This window comes from Callospermophilus lateralis, chromosome 11 (assembly GCF_048772815.1).
Source record: "Callospermophilus lateralis isolate mCalLat2 chromosome 11, mCalLat2.hap1, whole genome shotgun sequence".
NCBI lineage: Eukaryota > Metazoa > Chordata > Mammalia > Rodentia > Sciuridae > Callospermophilus > Callospermophilus lateralis.
In genome coordinates this window covers 23217579-23242708 of record NC_135315.1, presented here as the reverse complement: position 1 = coordinate 23242708, position 25130 = coordinate 23217579, and the positions used below count along the sequence as shown (strand labels likewise).

General features: G+C 53.3%; 1 protein-coding gene across 3 annotated transcripts in view; it reads left to right on the top strand.

Moving 5' to 3' along the window:
• The window catches only part of Arhgap23 (Rho GTPase activating protein 23), a 72963-nt gene that overhangs the window by 436 nt on the left and 47397 nt on the right, over positions 1-25130 (top strand). For 2 of the 3 annotated variants that reach the window (XM_077110452.1, XM_077110451.1), the window contains exon 2: positions 24554-24715. In XM_077110452.1, coding sequence (XP_076966567.1) covers positions 24554-24715 — 162 coding nt within the window. Of the gene's footprint in view, positions 1-21092; positions 21312-24553; positions 24716-25130 lie in introns of those variants that run through there. The other variant, XM_077110453.1, reaches the window with a different exon arrangement.

Below are 25130 nucleotides of genomic sequence, written 5' to 3'. Positions count from 1 at the left end.
CTCTGCCCGAGTTTTCGTTTTCCGTTGGCGAGGCCCCGGCACAGCTGGAGGGAGAGGGAGTGGGGGAGGGGGTTCCCGGAGCGGGACGTCCTTGGCCACGGAGGCGGGACACCCCCCTCTCCGCGCCACTCTTGCTCCCTGCTGGGCCGTACCGCACGACGGGCTGCCAGGCTCGGGTCTGCAGCCCTCCTGGGTGCTGGAAAGAGACATAGGCCCGGGACCCCCAGTTCTGCAGGCCGGCTGCCCTCCTCTGCTCTCTCCAGCTGGCTGTGGGTGGGTCTGAGCGCGGGGTGCCAGGGGCATTACTCAGCGCTGAGTTGCTTTGCTTGGGTTCTTTCATCTGCCAGCTGCTGAGGCTAGGGAAGGGCCAGCAGGGGCCTCCAGCCCCCATCCCCCCTGTCAGGGCTAGTCCACGGACCTCTGAGCCTGGCTGCTAGTCCTACTGAAGCATCCCAGCACCGCCCCCCCCCCCCCCCCCCCCGCGGCATCCCAAGTTGAAGGGCTGAACGCTGTAGGACAGCAGTTTTTCTGAGTTTGGGGTCCAGGTTGGGTCCAGCACGTTGGGTCCAGGCTGAGGCCTCTTCCTTTTTTGATAGGGCTGGAGGCTTAGGGACCCTCCTCTCCTCCCCTCGCCGCCATGTTGGCTGTGGAATCTGGTGCTTTGTGAACTCTTTCTGTGACTCCCCTGTTTTCTAGAGCTGTATGTATTCAAGTTCTCACTCAGCCGAAGTTTGTTTCCTAATTATAAACTTGAAATTCAGGATGGACAGGGGGTGGGGGTGGAGGTCATTAAGCATGAGTCCCTCGGATTCTCCCCCAACCAACAACACATACTTCATCTCCATCTCCTTGTGTCTCCACCCCCACTGGGCCCAACTGGGGGTGGATGGCTTTTGATCCCACATGGTTCTCCCTTCTGCCAGGGCTCCACTCTCAAAAGTGGCCAGCTCTCACAGAGATGTGTTCATCGGTGTGTGCTTTGAATCTTGATTATATAACCAGTCATTTCACCTCCCAACATGGCCCAAAGGCCCCCAGCCCTGGCTGCCTCTTCAGCTTGCCCACAGTGTGGTTGAGTTTGCCCCAAGGTGGCTGGGAATGCCAGAGTCCATGTCCAAGGCTCTGCCCTCTCCTTGTGAATGATGGGTGCAGTAGATCCCCTACGTTGAATGCTGGATTCAAGGGCCTAGAACCCTTGTGAGTGGGCAGAGAAGGTGTTAGTGTCCCATTTTATGGAGAGGGCCTGACCCTACAGTGACATTGCCTGAGCTGGCATCCACGTTTCCTGATAGTAGTCAGGGCACAAGATGACACCTGAGAGGGGAAATTATGAGGGATGTGGCTTTGGGATACCATCTGAGATGGGGCAGGCTTTTGTGAGTCCAGCTCAAGCAGAGGGGCACTGGACCTGGAAAACAGGCCTGTGTGTGTCCTGTGTGTGTGCAGCCTGGTGGGGCCTTCTGTGGGGCCTCCCCTTATTCAGGCCAACCCTGAATTTCTGGGGAAGAAGTACTGCATTGTTGGCATAGGTGGGAGTGGGGATGAGGGCGGGTGCTGGTTAGAGCAAGACAGTGCAGGAGTGGTCAGCGGACTGCTCTATTCTTCATTGCAGGGATGCTTAGAATGACTTCTTGTTGTGTAAGCAGGAGACTGGTATAACTTATACTGTGATTGATTGTAGTTAGATACTTGTGAGAACTTCCAGGAAGAGGTTTGTGAGCTATACTTCAGGGAAGTTTCCTCTAGTGTATTGGACCAGGTGAATTCCTTTGATGTTGGATCCCAATGTAGTAATTCAGAGAGATTCATATGGCATGCAGATATATTCTGAGCATATACATCAGTACCTTGTGAATGATGGGTGCAGTAGATCCCCTACATTGAATGCTGGAAAGGGGAGTTGCTTTAGCAGTATAACTGATAGCTAAGAACAGGATTCATTCAGATTGCCTCATTTAATGCTCACAAGAACACCACTAGAGAGATACCATTATCCTCATCTTATAGTACACGGAAGCACAGAGAGCTAATAGCATGGCCCCAGTCTCATTGCTAGTAAGTGGCTGAGCCAGGGTAGGAACCTGAGGATCTGGCTTTAGAGTTCTGCTGTCTCCCTTATTTCCTGGGACCCTCCTTGTCCTGCTGTCACTCCCACCCTGAATCTAGATTCATCTCGGACACAACTCAACATCAAGTCAACCTCTTGCTGGATTGGACCTTTGTCACTTGTCTTCTTACCTGTCCGTGGGGACAGCAAAGCCCCAGGTGGCCCTCCCTGGTTTGCTAGGTGGGGAATCAGCCCACTTACCCCTGTAGCACCCCCGTCCCACCCGTCCCACAGCACTAGGGCCTGGCTCTGTTCATCGACACTTTCCTTCCAAAGGCGTATCAGCCCTGCTCTGCTGGCTACAGAGGTTCAAAGGTGAGGTATTGGCTTGGTCAGGGATTTGGACAAAGCCCGGTTTTAATTATCCTGCTCTCTCACCCTCCCCAGAGAACACCATGAATAGGGCCTGTGGGAGCTGGCACTGCCTTTCCCCGGGCACCCCCACCCTCTTCAAACAACCCGCCCTTAGATCCAGGCCCCCTATTTCTTGTGAAATTGTGCCAGCTTGTCAGCAGGGCAGTGCCAGTCTGTACCAGGCGGGCATCTCCTCTTCCACTGCCTCAGTGGGATGTCAGGCTGAGATGGTCCTGGGACTTGACTTTGGGGCAAGTTTAAAGCCCTTGCAGGTGGGGCATACTCATCACCTGTGGCCAGGACCAAAGGGCCATCGGGTCCAATTTCCCCATGCTGCAGTGAGGAAACTGAGGCCAGAGAGCACCCTTGTCCCTCAGCCCATGGGTGGCGGAGAAGAACCCAGGTCTTCTGATCCCCAGGCTCCAAGGCCAGCCCTCTCCCTTTGTGGTTCTGTCCTCGGTGGCCCCTCCAGTACCAGGTGCTGGGACTGGGCCCCTGAGAGGGAGAAGGGAGGGCAGGGAAGAAGCCCAAGTGGACAATGTGTCCTGTTCATCTCTGTGTCCCCAGTGACCAGCATGGTGCCTGGCACAGAGCAGTTCTCCATAAATGTTTGTGAAGTGCAAGTCAGGAATGGCCCCTCCCCTGGCTTCCTGGGGTGCCCAGAGCTGGGCTCTCTCCCTAGCATTGTGACCATTCACTTACATGTCAGTGTCCCCCATCAGACTGGAAAAATAATAGTAGCGACATGTACATAGTGCTTACCACTAGGTAGGTACGTTACCATCATCCTGTTTGACAGGATGATGAAGAAACTGGCACAAAGAAGTTACATGGCTTCCTAAGACCTCACAACAAGTAAGTGGCAGAGTGAGGACTTGACTGTGCCTCTTGAATGAGCATCATTCCAAGTGGCTTCCATGGGTCATGTTTGTCTTGTTGTCCACAGAGGCCTGGCATCCTCCCAGTACTCAGAGAATGTTTGTTGACAGACTGACTGACTGAATTCATGAACAATGGCTCAGTGTATGACAAAGCCACAGCCTCCTGTAACCTAACCCTTTGGAAGTCAGTGGGGCTGGGATTCTTTTTGTTTTGTTTTTATTTTGGTGCTGGGGATGAAACCCCGGGGCACTCTATCATTGAGCTAGTTCCCCAGCCATTTTTACTTTTTGTTTTGAGTCAAGAGTCTTACTAAGTTGCCCAGGGTGGCCTTGAACTTGCGATCTGGGATGACAGGTGTGAGCTACCGTGCCAGGGGCTGGGGTCTTGGAAGGCTGCCTGGGATGCTTCACTGAGCAAGGAGGGAGGAAGGACTCTCTCCCCGGCCCTTGTTACCTCTGCTCTCTGAGTCTTACAAACGCCACCCAGGGCTCTCCCAGTCTCCTGGCTTCTCTCTTGTTCTTCCCTCATCTCTTCCCCTGAAGTTTTCAGGAGATGGCGCTAACGAATGGACCTGTGGGAAAAGACCACAGGTTGTGTCAAAGAGGCCTTTTCCTTTTTTAGTTCTTTGGTCCTGAAATGTTCAGTTTCCACACATCACCTTGTGGTGGAAGGTTCTGTCAAGCTGGAGTGGCCTGAGTGGTTTGGGGCAGGGCCTCTCATAGCTGTTAATTCCTTTATTTTATCTTTGTGGTGCTCCAGATGGAACCCAGGGCCTTGTGAGTACTGGGCAGGGGCTCTACCACCGAGCCACATCCCTGGCTCATGCCATCAGTTCTCTGTCCTACGTCAGGAGTGCTGGATTTCCAGCCAGCTTCAGTCCTAAACTTTAGGCCCAGGGACATCCCCTTCCATCTCCTCCAAGTCTTAACGCACCTGGGCAGGTGCCCTGTTCCTTTTTGCTCCCCACTCACTGGTTTGAATTAACATCAGTCAGTCACTGTCCCCAGGCCACAGTTCATCTGCTGATAAAGGCTGATGGGGATCTGGCAAGGACAAAAATGGGCTGTGATCCAGGCTACCTTCTGACACAGACAGGCCAGCCATGACAGATGAGTGGCCTCGGCCTGGCATGGGAGGCAGGAACACCCTGTGGGTGAGTCTTGGGGTCCTACTTCAGCCTGCTGAGGTTCAGATTTCACTCGGCCCCTTTTTCACTCTGTGGCTTTGGACAACTTAATTGTTGTAGCCTCAGTTTTCTTTTCTTATTTTTTTTCCTTCAGTTCTAGGAATTGAACCCAGGGGTGCTCTACCACTGAACTATATTCCCAGCCCTTTTAATTTTTATTTTGAGATAGGGTCTTGCTAAATTGCCCAGGCTGGTCTCAAGCTTTCAATCCTCAGCCTTCCGAGTCACTGGGATTACAGGCTTACGCCACCAAAACCAGCTTAGGCTCAGTTTTCTTATCCCTGAAAAATCCCTCAAAAGCATTAAAGAACCAGACTAGGTGGCACACGCCAGTAATCCCAGCAACTTGAGAGGCTGAGGCAGGAGGATCACAAGTTCGAGCCTCAGCAACTTAGTGAGGCCCTAAGCAATTTTAACCCTGTCTCAAAATAAAATGGGGATGGGATGCAACTCAGTGGAAAAAGTACCTTTGGGTTCAATTCCTAGTACCCTCTTCCTCCAAAAAAGAAAATTATTGAGAGGACTAAGTGAGGTAGTACAGCAAATGTGACTGATATTTGGTAAGCTCAAATATTGGTAGTGACTGTATTAAACAATAATCAAAGGATGGAAATAACATCACACTTTTAGTTAATATAAAGGACCCTTTATGGTCCGAAGAGGAAATGAGCAGGTCCTGGGGGTAGTGAGGCCTCCATCTTTGGAAGTGGGCAAGCTCAGGCTGGACAATGATGAGGACTCTCTACAGAGAGTTCAGGCACTGGGTGAGAGGCTGGGCACAGAAACCTTGAGCATTGTGTGATAGGCAACTGGAGAACTATCTCCTGGTTCTTGCCATTGGGGACCAGGTGGCAAGGGGGACAGACACCCAGCCTCTTGAGGTCTTCTAAGAGTGGCTGCTTTGGTTTGGGCTGGGTGACTTTTCAGAGGAGAGGTAGTCCTAGGAGATGGGTATGGATCTGGTGAGTGGGGGAAGATGGGGAACTATTTCAGGCCTGGGAGGGCTTGGTGGCTGAGGGGCCAAGAGGAACCTGGGTCCAAACCTGGGCCCCTGATCCTGAAGTTGGCCCCCAGGCTGCTTCGTTATCCTGTGGGCCCCAAGGGGTTGGGTGCACGGTGGTGGGGATGGGGAAATTAGGAGTTCCCTCTTCCCCACCCCCAGCCTCTCCTGAAGAGGGACCAGGGCTACTCCCTATGGCAAAGAGCCCGGGCCTGTGAGGAGCGGAACTGGGGGAAAGAAAGCCTTCTTATGCCCAGTGCATTTGGGGGCGTCCGAGGGTCGGGAGAACAGTGGGGCCTTTGTCCCCAGCTGCCAGGAATCTGGCCGAGGAGCCAGCCCTAGGTCTGGCTGGGCCTTCCACAAGCAGGTCCTCTTTGAAGTGACCCTTTCAAAGCTCACCCTGAATCTCTGGGAAGAGAGACAAGCTTGGGCAAGGCAAAGGGATGACAGAGCCCCGGTGCTGGCCTCAGTGAGGCGGGCAGGCCAGCAGGAGGCATATGGGTCAGAGGAATGTGGCGGCTGGGGGAACATGTGGGAGCCATGTGGGAGGACAATCACCCGGGGTCTTGGCCACGTGGTGGTCAGCGTAGGGAAGAGCAGAGTTCATTTTGGCTCTGAGCCTGATTTCTATCAGTGTCCAGTGTGATTCTGTTGATGCTGGGCTCCTGAACTTGCAGCTGCTGCTTCTTGGTTCATGTCCTCAAGGGGCGCAGGAGCTCCTGGAGGAGTTGGGGGACTGGGAGGAGCCCTGGGAGGAGGAGGGTGGGGACCTGGCCCATCTGGATGCTCCTCAGCGCCTTCGAAGGGCTGGAAAGGGTGATTGAATGGAGACCTCCACCCTCCACCACAGCTTCCTCATTTTCAATGTGGAGAAACTGGATTATTTTACAAAAGAGAGGGAGGGAACACGGGGGAGGGGGGCGGGGGGGTCAACCAGAGAGGCCAGTCTTTGTGTATTTTAGCTGGATGGAGTGGAGACCAGCCTGCCCCTGTCTCCTTATTTGCCCTATAGGGAAACTGGCCCCTATAGAAAGATTAAGCCCAGGGAATGGGGCAGAGGAGCGGGTCAGGCAAAGGTGGAAGGAACAGAGAACAGCAGGGAGGCAAAGGTCTCTCCATGCTGACCTGCTGTGAGGCCAGGAAGAGGGGGAGGAAGGAGTAGTTTTCTGTTGGTGGGTTCCCAGGGTTTGAGGAGGAAGGGGACCTCTGGGATTTGGAGCTGAGCAGGGAACAGGGGAGCCTTAGGCAGCCCAGGTGAGAACCCTGCTTCTCCCTGATGCTGTTTTCTAGTTCATGCCCCCACAGCCCATCTCTCCTCGGCATCATGACACTGTACAGTCACGCGCCATGTCACCTTTCCATCAGTGAGATAATACCGTGTTTGTATGTTGATAGTCCCGTGAGATTATATCGCTTGGTGACATTCCAGATGCCTTGTTTTGTGTAAGTACAGTCTGATGTTCACATGGTGATGAAATCACCCAGTGGTACATTTCCCAGAACATAGCCCCATCATTAAGTGATGCATGACTGTCCTTGCTGTACTTGGGAAGAGTCTTCTAATCCCCCTTTTGTCTTCCAGAGGCATGCCCCCCTCCACTGTCCTTCTTCCCCAAGAGTGGGGGAGGAGCTGCGGGCATGAGGGTGGAGGCTTGGGGGGCTGGGGGCTACTCTGGTGCTCCCTTCTGTCTTGTGCTGGCATCTGCAGAGCTGCACCCTCCTTAGCTCTAATGGAGCCTAGCCCTGAGCCCCTCCAACCTGCTGCACCTGAGGAGTGTTGCAGGGGCAGCTGAGGTTGGGCCCAGAGCCCCGGGGAGGGGGAACACAGGGAAGAGGGCCATACTACCAGGCTGGGGCTGCTGGTGAGAGGGAGAAAGCTCCTCTTCCTTCCTCACTTGGCCTTTTCCTCCTTCAGTGGCTTCCAGAGACTCAGGTCCCCAGTGCTAAGGAAAGATTGATCTAAGAGACCAGGTGTGGCCTGGGGGTGCTGAGAACATTCCCAGGCAGGGCTGGTGTAAGGACTCCCTCCTGCTCTCTCCCTAATTCCAGCCAGGGAGTATAGGAGGCAGCAGGGTAGTGTGGGTAAGTCAGTGCCTGAGCCAGCTCTTAGAGCAAAAGGGTCTTTAGTGGGTGGGTGACCTTGACTCCTATCCCCTCCTATTCCAGGTGCTTTCTGGCTCCTGAAGCCTGGATGAATGAGACCCAGCCCTGCCCTCACAGTGTTCCTTTTCTGCTTTTCCTACTGCCCCAACGCCAGACAAAAACTCTCCACTCAGGCTTTATAAACATGGCTTGTGAGACTGCATTTCCACTACCTGCCAATTCAGAATGCTTCCTGGGGCTCCCCTTCCCAAAATGTTCATGTCAGAAAGGTCCCATCTGCCTGGGGAGACAGTCTCAGGGCTGCAGATACAGGCTGCTGTCTTCCTGTGATGTCGTGTGAGCCAGAATATGGTCACAAAATGTTGACTGAAGTTTAAAGATGGAAGCAGAGTCACTGAGTCGAATTGCCATAGAGGTTGGTTAAAAAGCATTTGGTGATATGATTAATCTCCTTTCCTCGTTTCCTCTTTCCAAGTCTATATTTAATTTGAGGATCCCCCCGCTCTGTGTTGGAGATCAAACCCAGTACATTTCACATGCTAGGCAAGTGCTCTGCTTCTGAACTACACCCCCGCCCCCAAGTTGAGAATTTTTTTTTTTTTTTTAATACCGGGAATTGAACTCAGGAGCACACAACCACTGAGTCACATCACCAGCCCTTTTTTGTATTTTATTTAGAGACAGGGTCTCACTGAGTTGCCTAGCACCTCCCTGTTACTGAAGCTGGCTTTGAACTCACAATCTTCCTGCCTCAGCCTCCCAAGCAGCTTTGGGATTATAGGCGTGAGCTCCTGTGCCTGGCTCCACATTGAGAATTCTTCAGTGAAACACCTTCTGATCAATGTTCAAGGACCATCATGGGGTGATTACATATTTACAGACGCATGAGCAAAGATCTTAAGAGGGTAAACAACTTCAATCAAGGTCATCTGAATTTAAAACCGGGTCCCAATTAGGTGTAATGGCACACACCTGTAATACCAACTACTTGGGAGGCTGAGGCAGGAGGATTGTAAATTTGAGGCCAGCCTCAGCAACTCAGTGAGAGCTTTTCTCAAAAGGAAAAAATAAAAAGGACTGAGGATATAGTTTAATGATAGAGTGCCCCTATGTTCAATTTCAAGTACCACAAAAAAACAACAAATAAATAAATACTAAAATGGGATAAAATGAAATAAAACAAAACCGGGCCTTTCTGAATCCTAAGCCTGTTCTTGTGGTCTCTGCTGTATTCCTTGATAAGAAAGAACCTGGGAGAACATTGCCCATCCCAAAATGGTGGATCTACCTCTTGTGAGATGAGCCCTGAAATTCAAATAGGGTGGGCATAATGAAGGAGAGGGGAAGATGTGATCAACGGTGAATGTAGAGTTTGATTATGTTCTGCTTCTCTGTGAGTCCGTGTGCAGTTTGGGGTTTGCTCTTGAGTAGTATGGAGGACCCCAGGGCTCTATCAGTCATCATGGACTGAGCCCTTCCTACTTTGAGATGCTCCAGCTCTGGGGATAAGAGACTTCACTGAGGAGATGAAGCTTGCCAATGCTTGAGAGATGTTTGCTGGGATGTCCTAACAGACATTAGTAACTTGGCCAAGGACACGGCTAGAAATTGGGACTGAGTTGGGACTCGAACCCAGGTTGCTTCTAATCCTGTTTAGGAATCCCCCCACACCCCCCACACTGGGGATTGAACTCTGGATGTCATGCATACTAATGCGTGCTCTGCCACTGAACTATACCCACAGCCCATGTTTAGGAACGTTTTTGTTTTTTCCCCAGCACTGGCGATTGAACCCAGGGACACTCTACCACTGAGCTATACTCCCCAGCCCTCTTTATTGTTTATTTTGAGACAAAGTCTTGCTAAATTACTTCAGACCTAACTAAGTTTCTGAGGCTGGTCTTGAACTTGTGATCCTCTTGCCTCAATTTCCCAAATGGCTGGGATCACAGGTGTGCCCTACCACACCTGGCTGTGTTTGGGAACTTTTTTGAGGGCAGTGCCGGGGAGGCACCCAGGATTGAACTCAGGGGCACTCGACCACTGAGCCACATCCCCAGCCCTATTTTGTATTTTTTAATTTAGGAGCAGAGTCTCACTGACTTGCTTAGCACCTCCCTTTTGCTGAACCTGGCTTTGAACTCTCAATCCTCCTGCCTAAGCCTCCCAAGCTGCTGGGATTACAGGCTTGTGCCACAGGGCCTCGCTTGAGTAGGAACTTTTAAACACTATGCTCTACGGTTCCTTTATTTCATGCATGTCTTATCTCTTTGTTCTTTATGAAGTCAGGAGCTGCCTTTATTAATTTTTAAAGTCCTTTGTGGACTGCTGTACTAGGTTTGTTTAGTGACTGCTATGTGCTAGGCATTCAGACTGAGTCCTCTCAAATATTGCTTTTATAGCTGAGGAGACTGAGGTTTGGAGAGGGAAAGAACTTGACCAGGGTCACCCAGGTGAGACCTGAACTCTGCCTGGATTCTTTGACTTCTTTCCCTAGAGTCCTGTCATACCCAACCCCTGCCTAGTGCCAGGCCCTTGGTGACGCCCAGTCAGTAGACCCAGAATGAGAGGAAGGGGGGATCATGGCTTTGACATTACTGATTTGTTTGAGGGCACACAAGAGCAGGGCCGGGTCGGATTGCATCTCCTGCTTCTGAGCTCAACGTATGTCCCATTGTGGTCAGTGATGAGGAAAAGGGACTGGGGCAGCTGTGATTTGTCAAGCATCCAGTTGTGTATCAGAACTGGGAGCTTCAGAAAGTGAGTCTGACTCATGATGCTGGGGGTGGGGGGTCAGGATTGGGGTCCTAAGGAGGCAGAGCCTACTAGGGCATTGACAGAGAGAATGAGGGGATCCCAGAAGCCATACTGCATGGTTGGGATTTCAGCCATGAATGACCAGAAGAGATCTCCAGGCTTGGGAAATGCAGCCACGCTGGGGTAGCAGGGGCCTGCCTAGTGACCCAGGGCTGGGCACTGCCTTTTGTTGAATGCCAGCTCTGCCTACGTTCCAGGACTGGCAGGGATCCTCCAATCAGAGATGCCTGCAGCACTTTATTTGTGTCTCATTTGCATGACCACACCCTTCATCCCCCAGCTCAGCTCCCATCCCCAGAAGTGCGCTTCCCAGGCACCCGGTGCAAAGCCCGCCTGGGAAGATGGGGTGGGGGCTGCGGGAAGGGCGCCCTGGGCGCGAGCCTGGCGGCACTATTCATAGCTCAGGGGCCGGCGTACTTCGCATACTTGGCGTTTCTGCCGTCTGGGCGGCTCGTCCTCCTCCCCCTCCGCTCCTCTCTCTTCTTTTCCCTTCTCCCCTCCCCGCCGCCACCTTCTCTCCCACCTTGACGCTCTCAGTCAATTTTCTTGAAATCTCAAGTCCGAGCGGCCACATCGTGGCTGAGTGCGCTTAAGGAAACCGAGGTCCCGGAGAAGGGCGTGCCTTCGGGCCCCTCCTAGAGGGAGAAACTGGTAGCAGTGAGGCATGAGATGAGGTGGCCAAGAGCCCTGGCCCTGGCCCTGCCCCTGCCAGTGTACCGCACGGAGACACTCCTATGTGTCTTCTGTGTCACTAGCTATGGGACTCTGGCAAATTCGTCAGTTTGCGAGTTGGGGAAGCTGTTCAGAAACTGTCAGGCTGAGTTGTAGCGGGTAGGAGATCAGCTAAAGGCAGAGGGGAGCCTGGATGTAGTGGGCAAACCCTGAGTCCCCGGACAGGGGTGTGGCATGTTTGAGACCCAGCAAGAAAGGCCAGGTGGCTGGAGGGGGGCCACTGGGGTGAGGCACAGAGCTACAGGGGAGAAAGCAGCGGCTCTTCTCTCCCCTGTCCTTACTCCCTCGTTCCAGAACCCCTACTTCTGCACAAGTTCCTGCTGAGGAAGGAGTGGGGGTGCAAAGAATGGAAGCCCCCTGCTCCAGGTAGACCCTCCTGGGTGCTCCAGGTAGACTCTCCTGGGGAGTCACCTCCCACTGACAGGCTTCTTCATTCCCTTATGTTCATAAACAGTGTGCTGTGCCCTCCTGTGCTCTGTGCTGGGTCCTTGGCAAAGCAAGCATGGTCCTGGCCCTCCAGGACTCGCCGCTGAGGGGGAGATATTGGTCAAATAGCCTCATAAATGCATAAACACTAACGGACATGGTGGCACACACTTGTAATCCCTGCTACTCAGGAGGCTGAGGCAGGAGGACCATATGTTGAAGAGCAACTTAAAGAGACCCTGTCTCAAAATAAAATAGAACCAGTGCTGGGTGCAATGGTACACACCTGTAATCCCAGAGTCTTGGGAGGCTGAGGCAGGAGGATCACGAGTTCAAAGCCAGCCTCAGCAAAAGTGAGGCACTTAGCAATTCAATGAGACCCTGTCTCTGAATAAAATACAACATAGGGCTGGGGATGTGGCTTAGTGGCTAAGCACCCTGGGTTCAATCACTGTCACCAAATAATAATATAATAATAAATAAATAATAAATTAAAAAAGAAGGGCTAGGGATAAAACTCAGAGGTAGAGTGTTATCTAGTATGTGCTAGGCTCTGAGTTCAATTTCCAATACTGGAAAAAAAGAAAAAAATATGTAAACACTGATAATGAGAGGGTGTGCCAGGACCTAACCTGGTCTGAGGAATTGTATCTGGGTTGTATTTTTGTATCTGAGTTGTATTTTTTTCTGAGAGTTCTAGGTTGGGCAACAGTTAGACTGCCCCTTGATGAGGTAGGGAAGGAGTTGGAGAAGGTAAAACAGCATTCCAGAAATAACATGTGCAAAGGACCTGAGGCTGGAAGGTTTGCCTGGTCCTCACAAGAAGTGGAGGAAGCCAGGTTGGCCAGAGCATGGAGGAAGGGGGAGTAGTGGGTGTGGAGGCTGGAGGCGTGTAGTCATATTAGTGGAAAAAAAAAAATCATTGGACTGTCAAAGACCAGAGGGTGTCACACAGAGCAGCTTGGTTGGAGTAAGATGGTGAAATAAAGAAATACGTAGGCTTGGGAGACATTGGGAAGCAAAGCCATCCTGATGCTGGGACATAGGACTGGGGCTGTGAACCTCCTCATTTATTAGTTCTTAGAATATGTTCCTGGTAACTTGGCCAGGCTGCTCTCCCTGCCTTTATTTTGTAATTGAACAAATAAGAAAATCCGTGTGAGCTTGAGTGATGATCTTGATGTCCCACAACCAGAAAAGGAGCAGAACCAGTAACACTGACAAATGTGGCCCTTTCTCAATGCTGGGACAGTCCTTAGCTACCTCCTATCCTCACCCCTCCATCCCCTGTGGGTGAGCCTGGTGTTCTTACCTAGCCCTGGACTGGGTGGGGGCCAAGAGGTCCAGGCAGTGGGAAGGCTGTTTTAAGAGCCTTCTGCTGTTGACAAGGTAGTGCCTGATACATAGCAAGCACTCGGTTGTCTATTTCTTCTTTTTTGGGGGGGCGGGGGGTGCTGGGATTGAATTTAGGGGCACTCGATCACTGAACCACAGCCCCAACCCTGTTTTGTATTTTATTTAGAGAGGAGCTCACTGAGTTGCTTAGCACCTTGCCATTGCTGAGGCTGGCTTTGAACTTGGGATCCTCCTGCCTCAGCCTCACAAACTGCTGAGATAACAGGCGTGCGTCACCACGCCCACATCAGTTTTCTATCTCTATTGTGCCAGGTATGGGACCAGGCAAGCTGATGCAGGGGTTTGGGTGTGGGCCAGAGATGATGTGTCTGTCCTTTTCTGATGACAGAGCCTAGCCTAGAAGCCATCCCAGCTCCCACCGGCAGAGCCACCATCCCCTTTATCTTTTCAGCTGCTTCTGCTGCATCACAGTTTGGATTAGGGGGAGGTTCAGTTCATAGGTAGGGCCATGTGTGAAGGGGAACCTGGGCAGGTCGGGCAGAGCTAGGGTGAGGGGGTGGGTGGTTTCAGGGGTGGGGCTGAGAGCCTCTCCCTGCAGGGAGCCCCATGTGCCCTGGGGGAGACTTTCGGAATCTGCTGAAACCTGCCCAGGGAGTGAATGTGGTCTCAGCTTGACTAGGACTGAGCTGAAAGAAACCAGTGGGTGCACCTGTTGCCTCTGCCCAGGGTGGTCAAATAATAGGAAGAACTTCTCCTCGAGGGGGACCAAAGCGTGCTTCACATGCAGAGTTCCCAGTCTCCTCTGAAATGAGATGTCCAGCCTGGGGAATGGATGTGATGATTTGGGAGAAGCATAAAGCAATCTCCTGCCTCTGGAAATAACTGCCTCTTGCTCCATCTAGTCTAGACCCTAACAAGGGTCTTTGGCTTCTCCTTCAGTATACCTGGACCAAAGGGAGACCCCAAGTTTCCACAGTTGATCTATGCTTCTGCAGGGGACATATCTCTGTGGGAGGTGGGGAGAGGAGATGCTGGGGCTGAGGGCCTGGAGAATGCCATGTGTGGGGGGAGCACACTCAGGAATGAGGATCCCTTGCTGGAAGGGCAGAAGGTGTGCCAGAGTTGGGCCAGCAGGGGGCTCTGTGGCCCACAGACCTGCCTGCCCTACTGGCTGGATGACAAGAGTGTATCCTTCAGTGTATGGCAGTTTCTTTGGAGCCTGTGAGGACATGGACAGGTCTCTGCTGGCACACCCTCTGTGTATAAGTTACAATGGTAACTAAGCTTGTGGGGGGTTGAAAACAGATGTGTATGTGCGCTCCGTGGGTTAGGTCAGGACATGGAAGAGTTTTTATCTCCCTCCACCCAGCTGTTGGGTGATAGGCCCCCATCAATCCATAGACCTCCTGTGCAGAAGTTCAGATTTCTCCACAGCCTGGAGCTTCTCCTGAGCAAGGATCCCTAGGACCCTGAAGATGACAATAGGGGCAGTGTGAAGGTGCAGACTGAGGGGTGGGAGGGACAGGTCCTCCAGGCAGGCAGTGTTCAGCTATCCTGGGCAAACTCTGTGGGCAGGGCCTGCTCCTGGTGCCAGGCGGAGACCTGTTCATTTGTTCCTACTCTTGCTCCCCCTGACCTTTAGTGCTGGGGATGGAACCCAGGGGCACTCTACTACTGAGCTACACCCCTAGCCCTTTATATTTTTTATTTTGAGACAAGGTCTTACTAAGTTGCCCAGGCTGACCTCAAACTTGTGATCTTCCTTCTTCAGCTTCCCAAGTAGCTGGGGTTACAAGTGTGCACCACTGTGGCTTCCTGATTTTTAAAATTATTTATGAATATTTTCTATTATTTATATATTATTTATGAATATGGAATTTACTATTTCACACACCCGCCTTTATTTTTTTAACAGTGCTAGAGATTGAACCCAGAGCCTACATCCTGAGTCTGTTTTTTTTTTTTTTTTCCTTATAATATATTGTAGTTGGGCACAATACCTTTATTTATTTATTTTTATGTGGTGTTGAGGATTGAACCCAGGGCCTCACATGTGCTAGGCAAGCGCTCTACCACTTAGCCCCAGCCCCAGCCCTGTTTTTAAAAAAAACAGGGGCTGGGGATGTGGCTCAAGCGGTAGCGTGCTAGCCTGGCTTGCGCAGGGCACTGGGTTCGATCCTCAGCACCACATAAAATTAAAAAATAAAGATATTGTGTCCACCTAAAAAAACTAAAAAATAAATATTTAAAAAAATTCATTTTTAAGTGTATAGTCATATGGCATTAAATGTATTATGTCATTGTGCAAATGCACCACCATCCATCTCCAGAACTTTTTTCATCTTTCCAAACTGAAATTCTATAACCTTTGATTAGTAAGTCCCCATTCTCCCTTCTCCCAGTCCCTGGCAACCAGCATTCTACTTTCTGTCTCTGTGGATATAAATGCCTTATTAAGTGGAATAGTACAATAATTGTCCTCTTGTGTCTGGCTGATTTCATGTAGTATGATGTGTTCAAGGCTCATCCACATTGAAGCATGTCTCAGAATTTCATTCCTTTCTAAGGCTGAATAATATCCCATTGTATGGCTCTGCCATGTTTCTATCATACGCACATACACATTTTTGTTTATTTACTTCTCCTTAGAAGTGGAATGGGTGGATCATATGGCAATTCTATATTTAATTTTTCTCCATCCACAGATAATTTTTGAAAATCACATACCACTAGAGCATATCCATTTTTTTTCTTTTGCAGTACTTGAGATGGAACCCAGGGATGCTCTACCCCTGAGCTATGTCCCCAGTCCTTTTTATTTTTTTATTTTAAGATAGAGTCTCGCCAAGCTGACCAGATTGGCCTTGAACTTGTCATCCTCTTGCCTCAGCTTCCTGAGTGGCTAGGATTACAGGTGTGTGCCACTGTACCTTAGCAATCCATTTTTGAAAACCAAACAGCTGTTGTCTTTAGAGATCTGTCGGTCCAGTGGAGGGTACTGAGGCCATGCCCTGGAGCAGTCTCCAATCTGGGGGAAAAGATGTAGGCCATGCATACCCTCCAGGAGACCCAAGAGTGATGTTTGGTGGGTGGGGAGAGCTCTCATTCTTAGGGAGCTCCCAGTCTGAAGGGGGAGGCATAGCCTCTTCCATTTGGGGAGTACACAGACAGGCCCAGAGACTGAAATGGACATACAGAGGGCCTAAGACTGCCCAGAGACTGCTGGGTGGAGTGAACTGGGGTGGAGAGGGTCTGGGGCGGGCTCTGTCCCATGGCCGCCTGTGGTTGCCCAGCAATGACCCTGGTGTTTACTTTGTGGCTGGCTCCAGGCTCACCCTCTCCTGCAAGTGCTCATTTCCCACCATGAGCAAAGATGCTCCCCTTTGGTCTCCCCTCCCTCGGGCGTCCTTCAGGCGGCCACCAGCCCTCCTGTTGGGTGGAGGTCCAGCCAGTCTGGCACTTTTGCCATGCTCCTTGCCTGCTAAGAGCAGCCTTATCCTGAGTTCTCGTGTCAGCCCACTCTTCCCACGCTCCCAAAAGGCCTGTAAGCCAGGACTCTGGGTTTGCAGAAGTTCTACTGCTCTGAACAGGAAGCTCCTGAGGGTGCTTGGAAGGCATTGGCATGGCAGGAGCCTGTGGGAGACTGGGATTGGAGGGAGGTGTGGTGATGTCTGTGCCAGTGACTTTGCCTGGGTCTGTGAGTGCCGGGGTGTCTGGATACAAGTGTGACTGGGTGTGAGACAGTGATCATCCAAAAGGCAATCAAAACCCCTGGCATTTATTAAATCCCTACTATGTGCTCTGGGCCTGTGCGATGGCTTTGACTTAATCCTCCCAATGACCTTTGAGGTGGAAGGCAGTACCATCGCCATTTTATTGGTGAAAAGTCAAGGATCAAAGAGGATGGGTAACACACCAGGGTCTCACAGCTAGAAGGTGGAGACTGGGACAGAGACTGGGACACAGGCCCTGGGGTCTTGGACTCCAGAGTACTCCAGAGGCCACTGCTAACCACTACTTGGGATTGTCTCGGCCCCTCCCCAAGATGGTGGTGGGATGTCTCACATGATAGGTAACCCCTGCTCAGCCTTCTTTGGCTCTGACCCACTTTGAGGGAGAGGGAGTGGAATGTCACATTCTATCCTAACCCAGGGCAGGAGTGGCCCTAGAAGGGGAGAGCATGGGGTCTGTGGAGACCATTTGAACCATCCACTACCCACTGGTCAGGCCCAGAGCAGGGTCTCAAGCTCTCATGATGCAGGGTTTTGTGCACATTGAGGCTGCTGGGGAGGCAGGCTTGCTTGGCCGGCTCATCAGCTTGGCCTGTTGGGGCATGTCAGGTGGGAGCCTGGAGCCAGCAGTGCTGGGAACCAGGCATCTGAATGGGGCTAAAGGGTGGAGGAGGGCTGAGGAGGCGGCTGCCCTTGAGGGAGGAGACTGGGGCAGGGGTCAGAAGCGTGGGCAGGAGGGCATGTGCTGGGTATTGCAGGCCTGCATGCTTGGGATGGCACAGCCGGTGGGTTTGCCCTGTCTGTGTGTGAGGTCATGGGTGGTTAGGAGTTGGTGTTCGGTGGTGTTGGAGACCAGTTGGAGCTTCACAAATTCTGGATGATTCTTTGGGGATGGGAGTATTGTTGGTCACCTTGTGGTTTGGGGACTACATCCTAGGAGAAGGCGATGAGCAAGCCAGAGGAAGGAAAAGCAGGCTGAGTTAACCCCGAACCCCTCTCTTCTGCTTCCTGAATCACACTCCCTGTGGCAGTATCAGTTTCCCTTTTTGTCATATCCCTGACCCTCCGGCTCCAGGATGTTCTCCTCCCCTTCCCCAGTTCCCGGTTGCCTGGCTCCCAGTGGCAATTGCAGGCTTTGGCTCCTCCAAGCCCCCCTCTCCTGGGAGGCCTGGGCCCACCCTCACACTCTTCCCAGAGGGAAGAGGCCCTGAGCCTGACGGAAGGACTCACTTGGTGGAGGCCAAAGCAGCTGGCTGGGGGGCCTGAGTCTGGAACTTAAAGACCCCTAAAGGTTTTAGGACCTGGAAGACATTCCTGAAAGAACTATAAAAGTCTCAGAAAGAGGGCAGGGACTGAGACTGCCTTAGTCTCCAAGGTGTCCCAGCTTCTGACAGGAGCAACACCATTCAAAATGTGATTGAAAGGATTAGCAAGAGGGTGATGGAAAGAGATCTGGGTTAGGGGTTAGAACCCTGGGACAGGATCCCAGCTTCATAAAAGTGAGGCCTTGAACCAATCACCTGTCCTCTTTGAGCCTCAGTTTCTGTAACTAAAAAATGGGTATTAAGAACAATCCCTGGAAATCCAGTGTTTAGAGTACAGGTCAAATGAGAACAAGTGAAAGTAGCTTCCAGTATTAAAGGGTGATATCTCTTTGGGAGATAGGGAAGACCAGCATGGGATGCCTTCCGTTTGGAGGTGCAGCCTCTAAGCCACTTCCCAAGGACCCTTAGAAGAAGAGGTTGAACACATTTTGCAAGCTGGACAAACTAGAGGGGGATGGGAGAGACTGCTCAGCTGGGTAGTTCCTGATGGGGGGGAGGAAGCTGGGCAGGGTGTGGGGGGAGGACTCGCTGGGCAGGAAGGCTTGGAATAGAATCTCAGCTACGCCTGGTATTTCCCAGCCCTTGGCCCCCTCCCCCATGGTCCTCTGGGGCCCACCCCACATTCCTTTCCCAGAGGAAATGGGGGAGGGAGCTGGCTCCACAGCCCTAGAGGATCATTTATTCAAACCATGTACCATCTTTGAGGCCCTACTGTGTGCACCCACACCCTCCTGAAGCAGCTGGTTGGAGGAGGTACGGTGCCCTGGGGGAATCTGTTGCTTTCACCGCCAGGCCTTTCTGCCCCTGCCAGCTCAGAGGGCAGGAGGTGGACATGGTATATGGCTCATCTGGTTCAAGCTCCCCATAGGCATAGCACAGAAACCCCAGGCCCCCTTTCTACCTCTCTCCTTCCTGCAGCCCCCAGAACCCTCTGCAGTTTTGATAATGTTCTAATCTTGAGGCATAAGCAGCACATGTTGGTGCATGGGTCACAAGAGGCGACAGTCCTTCACTTCCTTAGGTCTAGGGAATGGATTGCAGCAAGAGAAAAGTTTGCTGAGGGGCCAGGAGAGGGTGGGGATGGAGATCCTGTGTCTTTGCTGTCCCTGACTACCCTCGATGTCCTTGACTCCGGTCCTTTCCCGCTTGCCCCCTAAGTCTCCTGACTCAGCTGTGGGCAGCCTTGCTCTTCCCGTAGGGCTTCCGCCAGGGTGGGGGTGGGGGTCCAGCTCCTGCACGGGGCCCACAAGCAGCAAACAGGAAACAGGAGAACAAAACCGCTCCCTGGCTGACACAGGGACCGCCCCAGGCCTCACCCTCACCCTTCCGCCTCTCTAGCCTCTCTCCCTCTCTCTCATCTCCCTCAGTGATCCTACCTACCCCAGGGTCCTCCCTCTATCCCCCCTCATCTCCCTCTACCTCCCCTCTGCTCCCTCCCTCCCCACTCTCCTCTCTCCCACTGCTCCAAGTTCACCTGGCTCCTTCTCCTCCCTTAGCCCCTCCACCTCCCCTTCCCTTTCTAGACCAAGTACCTCTCACGTGGGCCACCATCCTGGCAGGTCTTCCCTGGAACAGTGGATGACAGGATGCGGGTGGGAAGAGGGAGTCCGACTCTTGGGTTTCCCTTCTGGTAGCTCCTCCCAAAAGGCTCAAGCCTGTGACTCTTCCTCTAAGACTCCTCCTAGATTTGGGAGCCGGGATGGGTTGGAGCCATCCTATTCCTTGGCCACTGGCTAGGATTCCCCAATAAGATCCAAAGTAGAAATGAGTGGCTTTGGGTTGGTGGCCCTGTACTGTCATAGCAAACAGTATTCTTGGGTCTTGTTTCCTTCTCTACAAATTGGGCCACAGCAATGGCCCTGGGCCACAGTGAGTGGCTGTAGTGACAAGCATATTGTTTATATAAACAGTCAAGTGTGATAGAAATGGTGGTGATGATTCCACACACACTAGCCAAAGCCCCTGCCAGCCCACCCCAGAAAGGGGAAAGGGCCTGGGAAAAGAGAGAGAGCCAGGACAGGGGAGGAGGCCAGGGCCTGGCATTCACATGGGGCTTCCTGTCTGACACATTTGGAAGGTGGGCTAGGGGCCAGCTTGGAGTCCATTGTGGGCTCAGTGGTGGTCCCTCTGCTACAGCTAATGGGCAGGGGTCCTAGGGAAGATGCATAGAACAGTTCCCCATGGAAGTGAGGGGGTGGGGGCTCCACTTGTAGCCTTAGGGTGTACCTAATCACTTTGGCATGGGGTGTAGAGTGGGCACAGTGCTCTGTGCTGGGCAGTGTATGTGAGAGACCTGAGTGGACGTGACAGAGATGCATGGAGGAGTGCGCTCTGCAGGACTTGCCTGTCAACCGGCTGACTGCATGGGGTGGGTAGGTGGGGTCTATGGGGTCTGTTGGGGTCTGGTGTACCTTCAGGAAAATAGTGGGTATGCTGATCAGTATGTTTCTGTGGGGTATGTGGACAGAGGGTATCAGGGAGATAGGGGCCTGTTGGCCTGTACGAAGAAGGGAGGATGTTGACGTGTTGTGCAGCTCTGTGAGGCACCTGCAGTGCACGTGTGAATGTGCTTCTCTAGGAGTATGAAGCTGGCTGTGCGAGTGTGTACTGAAGTGTTCAAGGTGTGTGGTTTGAGTAGTGTGTGAGTTTTTGTGTGCGCCAGAGAGTGTCGTCTGTGAGTACGTGCATGCCTGTGCGGGACCGTACAGTGCTTTTGGCGCGTGTGGGTGTGTGAGTGTGTGAGTGTGTGGGTGTGTGGGATCAGGGCGGCCGCGCACAGGGGCCGCCCCGGAGGGGGAGGCGTCTGCCCTGCGCTACTCGCCGGCGTGTCCCAGCTCCGGCGCCTTCAGCCAGGAGGCGCGGGAGGCGCGGCGCCGCTCCAGCCGTCCTGCCGCCATCCGCGCGGGCCGTCCGTCCCCTCGGGGCTCCGGGGCCCCGGGCCCGTGGCTCCGGGGGGCAGGCAGGGACCCCCAGGGTCCGCCTGCCGCCCGGGGGGCCGAGAACGCCTCCCGCTGGGCGCCGAGCAGCGGCCGTGGGGCCCCGCGCGGCACGCCCCGCTCCGGAAGCCAGGCCCGGGGCTCGCTGGGGCCGGGGCGGTGGCCGGGCACGAGGGCCCCCGCTGGCTGCGGCGCTCGTGGGCAACACCGTGTGGCGCGTGGAGCGCGCGGGGGCCGGGGGCTGGCGCTGGGAGCGCGCCGTCGGCGTGGACTGCAGCGCCCCGGAACCGCGCTGCCTCTGGCTGCCCTACCTCGGCCACAGCGACCGCCGGGCGCCCTGTTCGCGCGGGGCCAGGGTGAGCAGGGTGGGGGACCGGGGCCAGGGCCGATCTTGTCAGGGCTGAGGGGCCAGCGGGTCACCCCCTCCCTGAGACCTTACAGCGGTGTGCGCCCTGCATTCCGGGATTGAGGAGTGTGTGAAGAGTTGAGAGATCGGGGTGAGAGTTGCAAGGTCAGTGGCGTGGGGCTTTTCCAGAGGTGCTAGATGAGAATCGTGGATGGTGGCCTCCAGTTGTCTCAGCCCTTTAGGTTTGCAAGCAGTGGAAGGATGGTAGCGACTACGGGGCATCTAGGAGCGGTCAGTTAGGCACCGCTAACAGTGGTCACCACCCCACTTTCCCCCTGAAGGAACCCTGAATACGGGGCACACCGGGGTTTCCTAGTGGGCAAGGAGGCTGAGGTGGCAGAATGGGCCCCAGCAGGTAGTGAGTGCTGTCGGTGTGAGGCCGGTGGGGCTGGGGGCAGTATTTCTGATGTCCAGGATCTACCGGGAGGTAGGGCATGAGTCACAGTGGGCACCATGCCCAGCCTGAATACTGTGCTTTCTGCAGTGACCTCTTTATGCTCCTGGGGGGGAGGAGCAGGACTCCTGGGTTCTAGTTCCTAGTGTTGCCAACCCACCACTCTTGCACTTGGGTCTAATCTGTAGCCTAGGGCCATCTGCCTTTCTATCATTAGTTGGTATTTCTAGATGTCTCTTTCCTGTCATGAGGGTGGCTGTGTTTGGAAATAGATTTGAGCCAGGGGAATTTAATCAGTAGTGTCCCTGGGCCCCCTGAGTGTTTCCCTCTTCTTCTCCTTGTCTCTGTGGCTGCATTAGAGAGATAGAGTTGGGGTTGTTTGTGAGCAAATTCAATTGCCTTTCTAATTTTCATTGCTGGGTCTTTCTGTTTTTATATCTATCACCTCCCTTCCCCTCAGGATGAGAGCAAGACCCAGTGTTATCCCGGGTCAGAGGGGAGGAGAGGAAATATGTATGTATAATGCATGAAGGATTGTGGTTAAATCTAAGGAAGAACTTCCTATAGGGGAGTTGCCCGTTCTAGCTGGGTCTGTGGTGTCTCCTCTTCAAGCTGGGGTGTGGCAGGGGGATTACTGACATTCCCAGGGGCCTAGTTGGAAGAGGTGGAGGAAGGGGGCCTGGAAGGAAAGAACAGAGGAAAGAGAGAGGCAGAGATAAGGGAGGGGGTGCCAGTTCTGCTTGGGTTAGAAGGGAACTGTGAGAAGAAGGCAAGCCCACTGTCCTGGATTACAGGCAGGTGCCCCCAGGGAGTGGCACCCCCAGGCAGCTGGCAGCTCCAGGCAGGATATGTACAGGGGAAGAGGCGGGGGGCGTGTGGGGACCTGTCCCAGCCACTTCTCATCACCAGGGCAGCTGGTGGCTTAAACCTTAATCCAGGACACTAGCAAAACAATGGGCCCTGCAAACAGCCTCAGCTCTGAGCCTGGGTGAGGGGTGGGCAGGGGGCCGCCCACACTGGGGAGGAACAGGGGTTTCTGTAGGAGGGGCAGTGGAGGGGCTGGTCCCCCAGGTCCTCTTCTCTCCCTGATCAGTTCCTTGCCAGCTCAGCAGAGATAGGAAATCCAGGGGATTTCAGAGAGCAGAATTTCCAAAGAATTTTCTCTTTGTTCCCTGGACCCCCATGGGGTGTGGGAGTCAGTGGAGGAGACCGGGCTTTAGTGACAAGTAGGAGCTGATGGGACACCATTGAATTTCCTGTCTGACTCTGGCTTCCTGTAGTGGGGTGGTCCAGTTTTTGCTTGGACTCTTCTGGGGATGGGGAGCTCACCACCCCAAGTCTGCGCCAGACTGTATCACATCTCGTATTAGATCACATGTTAGAAACTCAGCCTCCTCGTACCTTCTACCTGGCTCTGTCATCTGGGACAAGGGCTGGGTACGAGTGCTGGCTGGGCCTCACACATGGGATGTGTGAACAGGAAGGTGGGTTGAGGCTTGGATGAACTTCTTAGCATACCTGCACTGGGGTGGCAGGTGTTTTGGGGGCTTCCTCCAGCTATTGGAAAGGGAGCTTTACAATGAAGTGCAACCTACTTTCCCCAGAACTGGGGGGGCTTCTTTCCTCAGTCCCCAGACCCCCCAGTCTTTCTTCCCTTAGTGCAGGCTCCTGCTAGAGCCAAGGACTACTGAGGATGCTGAGGAGGTCGAGGGCTGCTAAGGGTATAGGGGGAGGCTTTTTGCTATTTAGGGCTTTGGCTGAGGGGTGACAGTTAGTTTCAGCTGACTGATGAGGGAGGGAGGGCGAGCAGGGGGAGGCCTCCTGGCTTTTCCTGTGGCAGCTTCTCCTTGGCTCCCTTCATCTCCATTTGGTCACCCTGTGCAATTTCTCTAATGCCCTCCGATCACCCACTGGTCTCTGTGTCCAAGAAGAAGACCTGAAGGGAGTCTTCCTCAGACAGTCTGTCCTCCTCTGCCTTCTGCCCCAGAAACAGCCCCTTGTGCTCCACTAAAGCCCTGATTTCAGATCTTAGGGAATCCCAAGTGCTTTAGCAGGTTGGAAGAGGGAACCCCCTCCTCCGCCCCCACCACTTTCCTGTGAATAAGCCAGGCCTGTGGGCTGGACTCTGGGACTTCAGGAAGTCCCTTCAGTTGTCTGATGTCCCGTCTGTTCTCTTGCAACTCTTGGTCCTCATGTGTTCCCGAAGCATATATGTCTGTGTGTCTGTGTGTCTCTGTGCTTTGTGCATGAGTAAGACTGTGCTTATGTGCCCGTGTGTATGTCCATGTAAGCATATATGTGTGCTCATCCACGTGTGCATTTGCAGGTGCACTTGTCTGTGTGTTTGTGGCATGTTCTGTCTGCACAAGCGTATGTGTCAGTGTGTGTAGGTGCATGTCTGTATGTGCCCATGTCTGTGTGTATGTGTGGGTGTGTGAGAGTTGCAACTGTTCAGTCAGCAGCAGGCCTCTCCTGCGCGGGAAGGCTGTGTGTGCAGCACCTGGTACATAGTAGATGCTCATCAAATGTTTGCTGAACTGAATGAAGGCCTGGTTTACAGCCAGTTATTCCCCTAGGGGTAAAGGCATCAAGAGGAGGCTGAGGTGAAAACAAGGAAGAACTCTTGGGCTGATGATGGTGGGAGGGGAAGGAGTGGGGGGGTAGGAAGAGGTTAGGCAGAAAGGCTCTCTGGGGCTTCAGACCCTGACGTTCCCTCTCAGGTCCTGGGCTGGAGGCAGGGTGCAGAGGTCTGAGGGCTGGGCACACAGCACTCATCCTGTCTCCCTGTGCTCCCACAGCTGCCTCTGGGCCCACGAGATGGGTGCTCTCCTGGGCGCCCCCTCCCCTGGCAGGGGCCGAGGACACTGCTGCTGCACAAAAGTCTCCAGGATGGCTTTGGTTTCACCCTGCGCCACTTCATCGTGTACCCACCCGAGTCGGCCGTGCACTGCAGCCTAAAGGTATGCCCAGTTTGCCACTGTCCTCACTGTCCCTGGGAAGCTTGATGGGGAGGGTGCTTCCTTTGCCCACTAGTCCCTCTCAGAGAAGAAGTCCTTCCTGGGACTGCTGACTCCCTTCTGCTGAGGCCTGGGAGGAAGGCTGCTGGGAGGCTGTGCCTGCTAGGGCTGGGACATTTGTACCATGGGACAGTGGTCAGAGCTCCTAACCACTGTGACCTGGGTCTTCTCAGGAAAAAGGATGGTGGGGAGCCATAATGCTCTCTGTCCTACCCCCAGACCTGGTCTCTGGAAAGTGAAGAGATGCCTTGGGAAGATGAAGTTCCTGGGATTCTTGTTTCTAACCTGGGTCTGCTGTCCCTATTCCCAGTCTGTGCCATCAAGGAACCTATCTCTCAACACACTTCCTTTTTTGAGG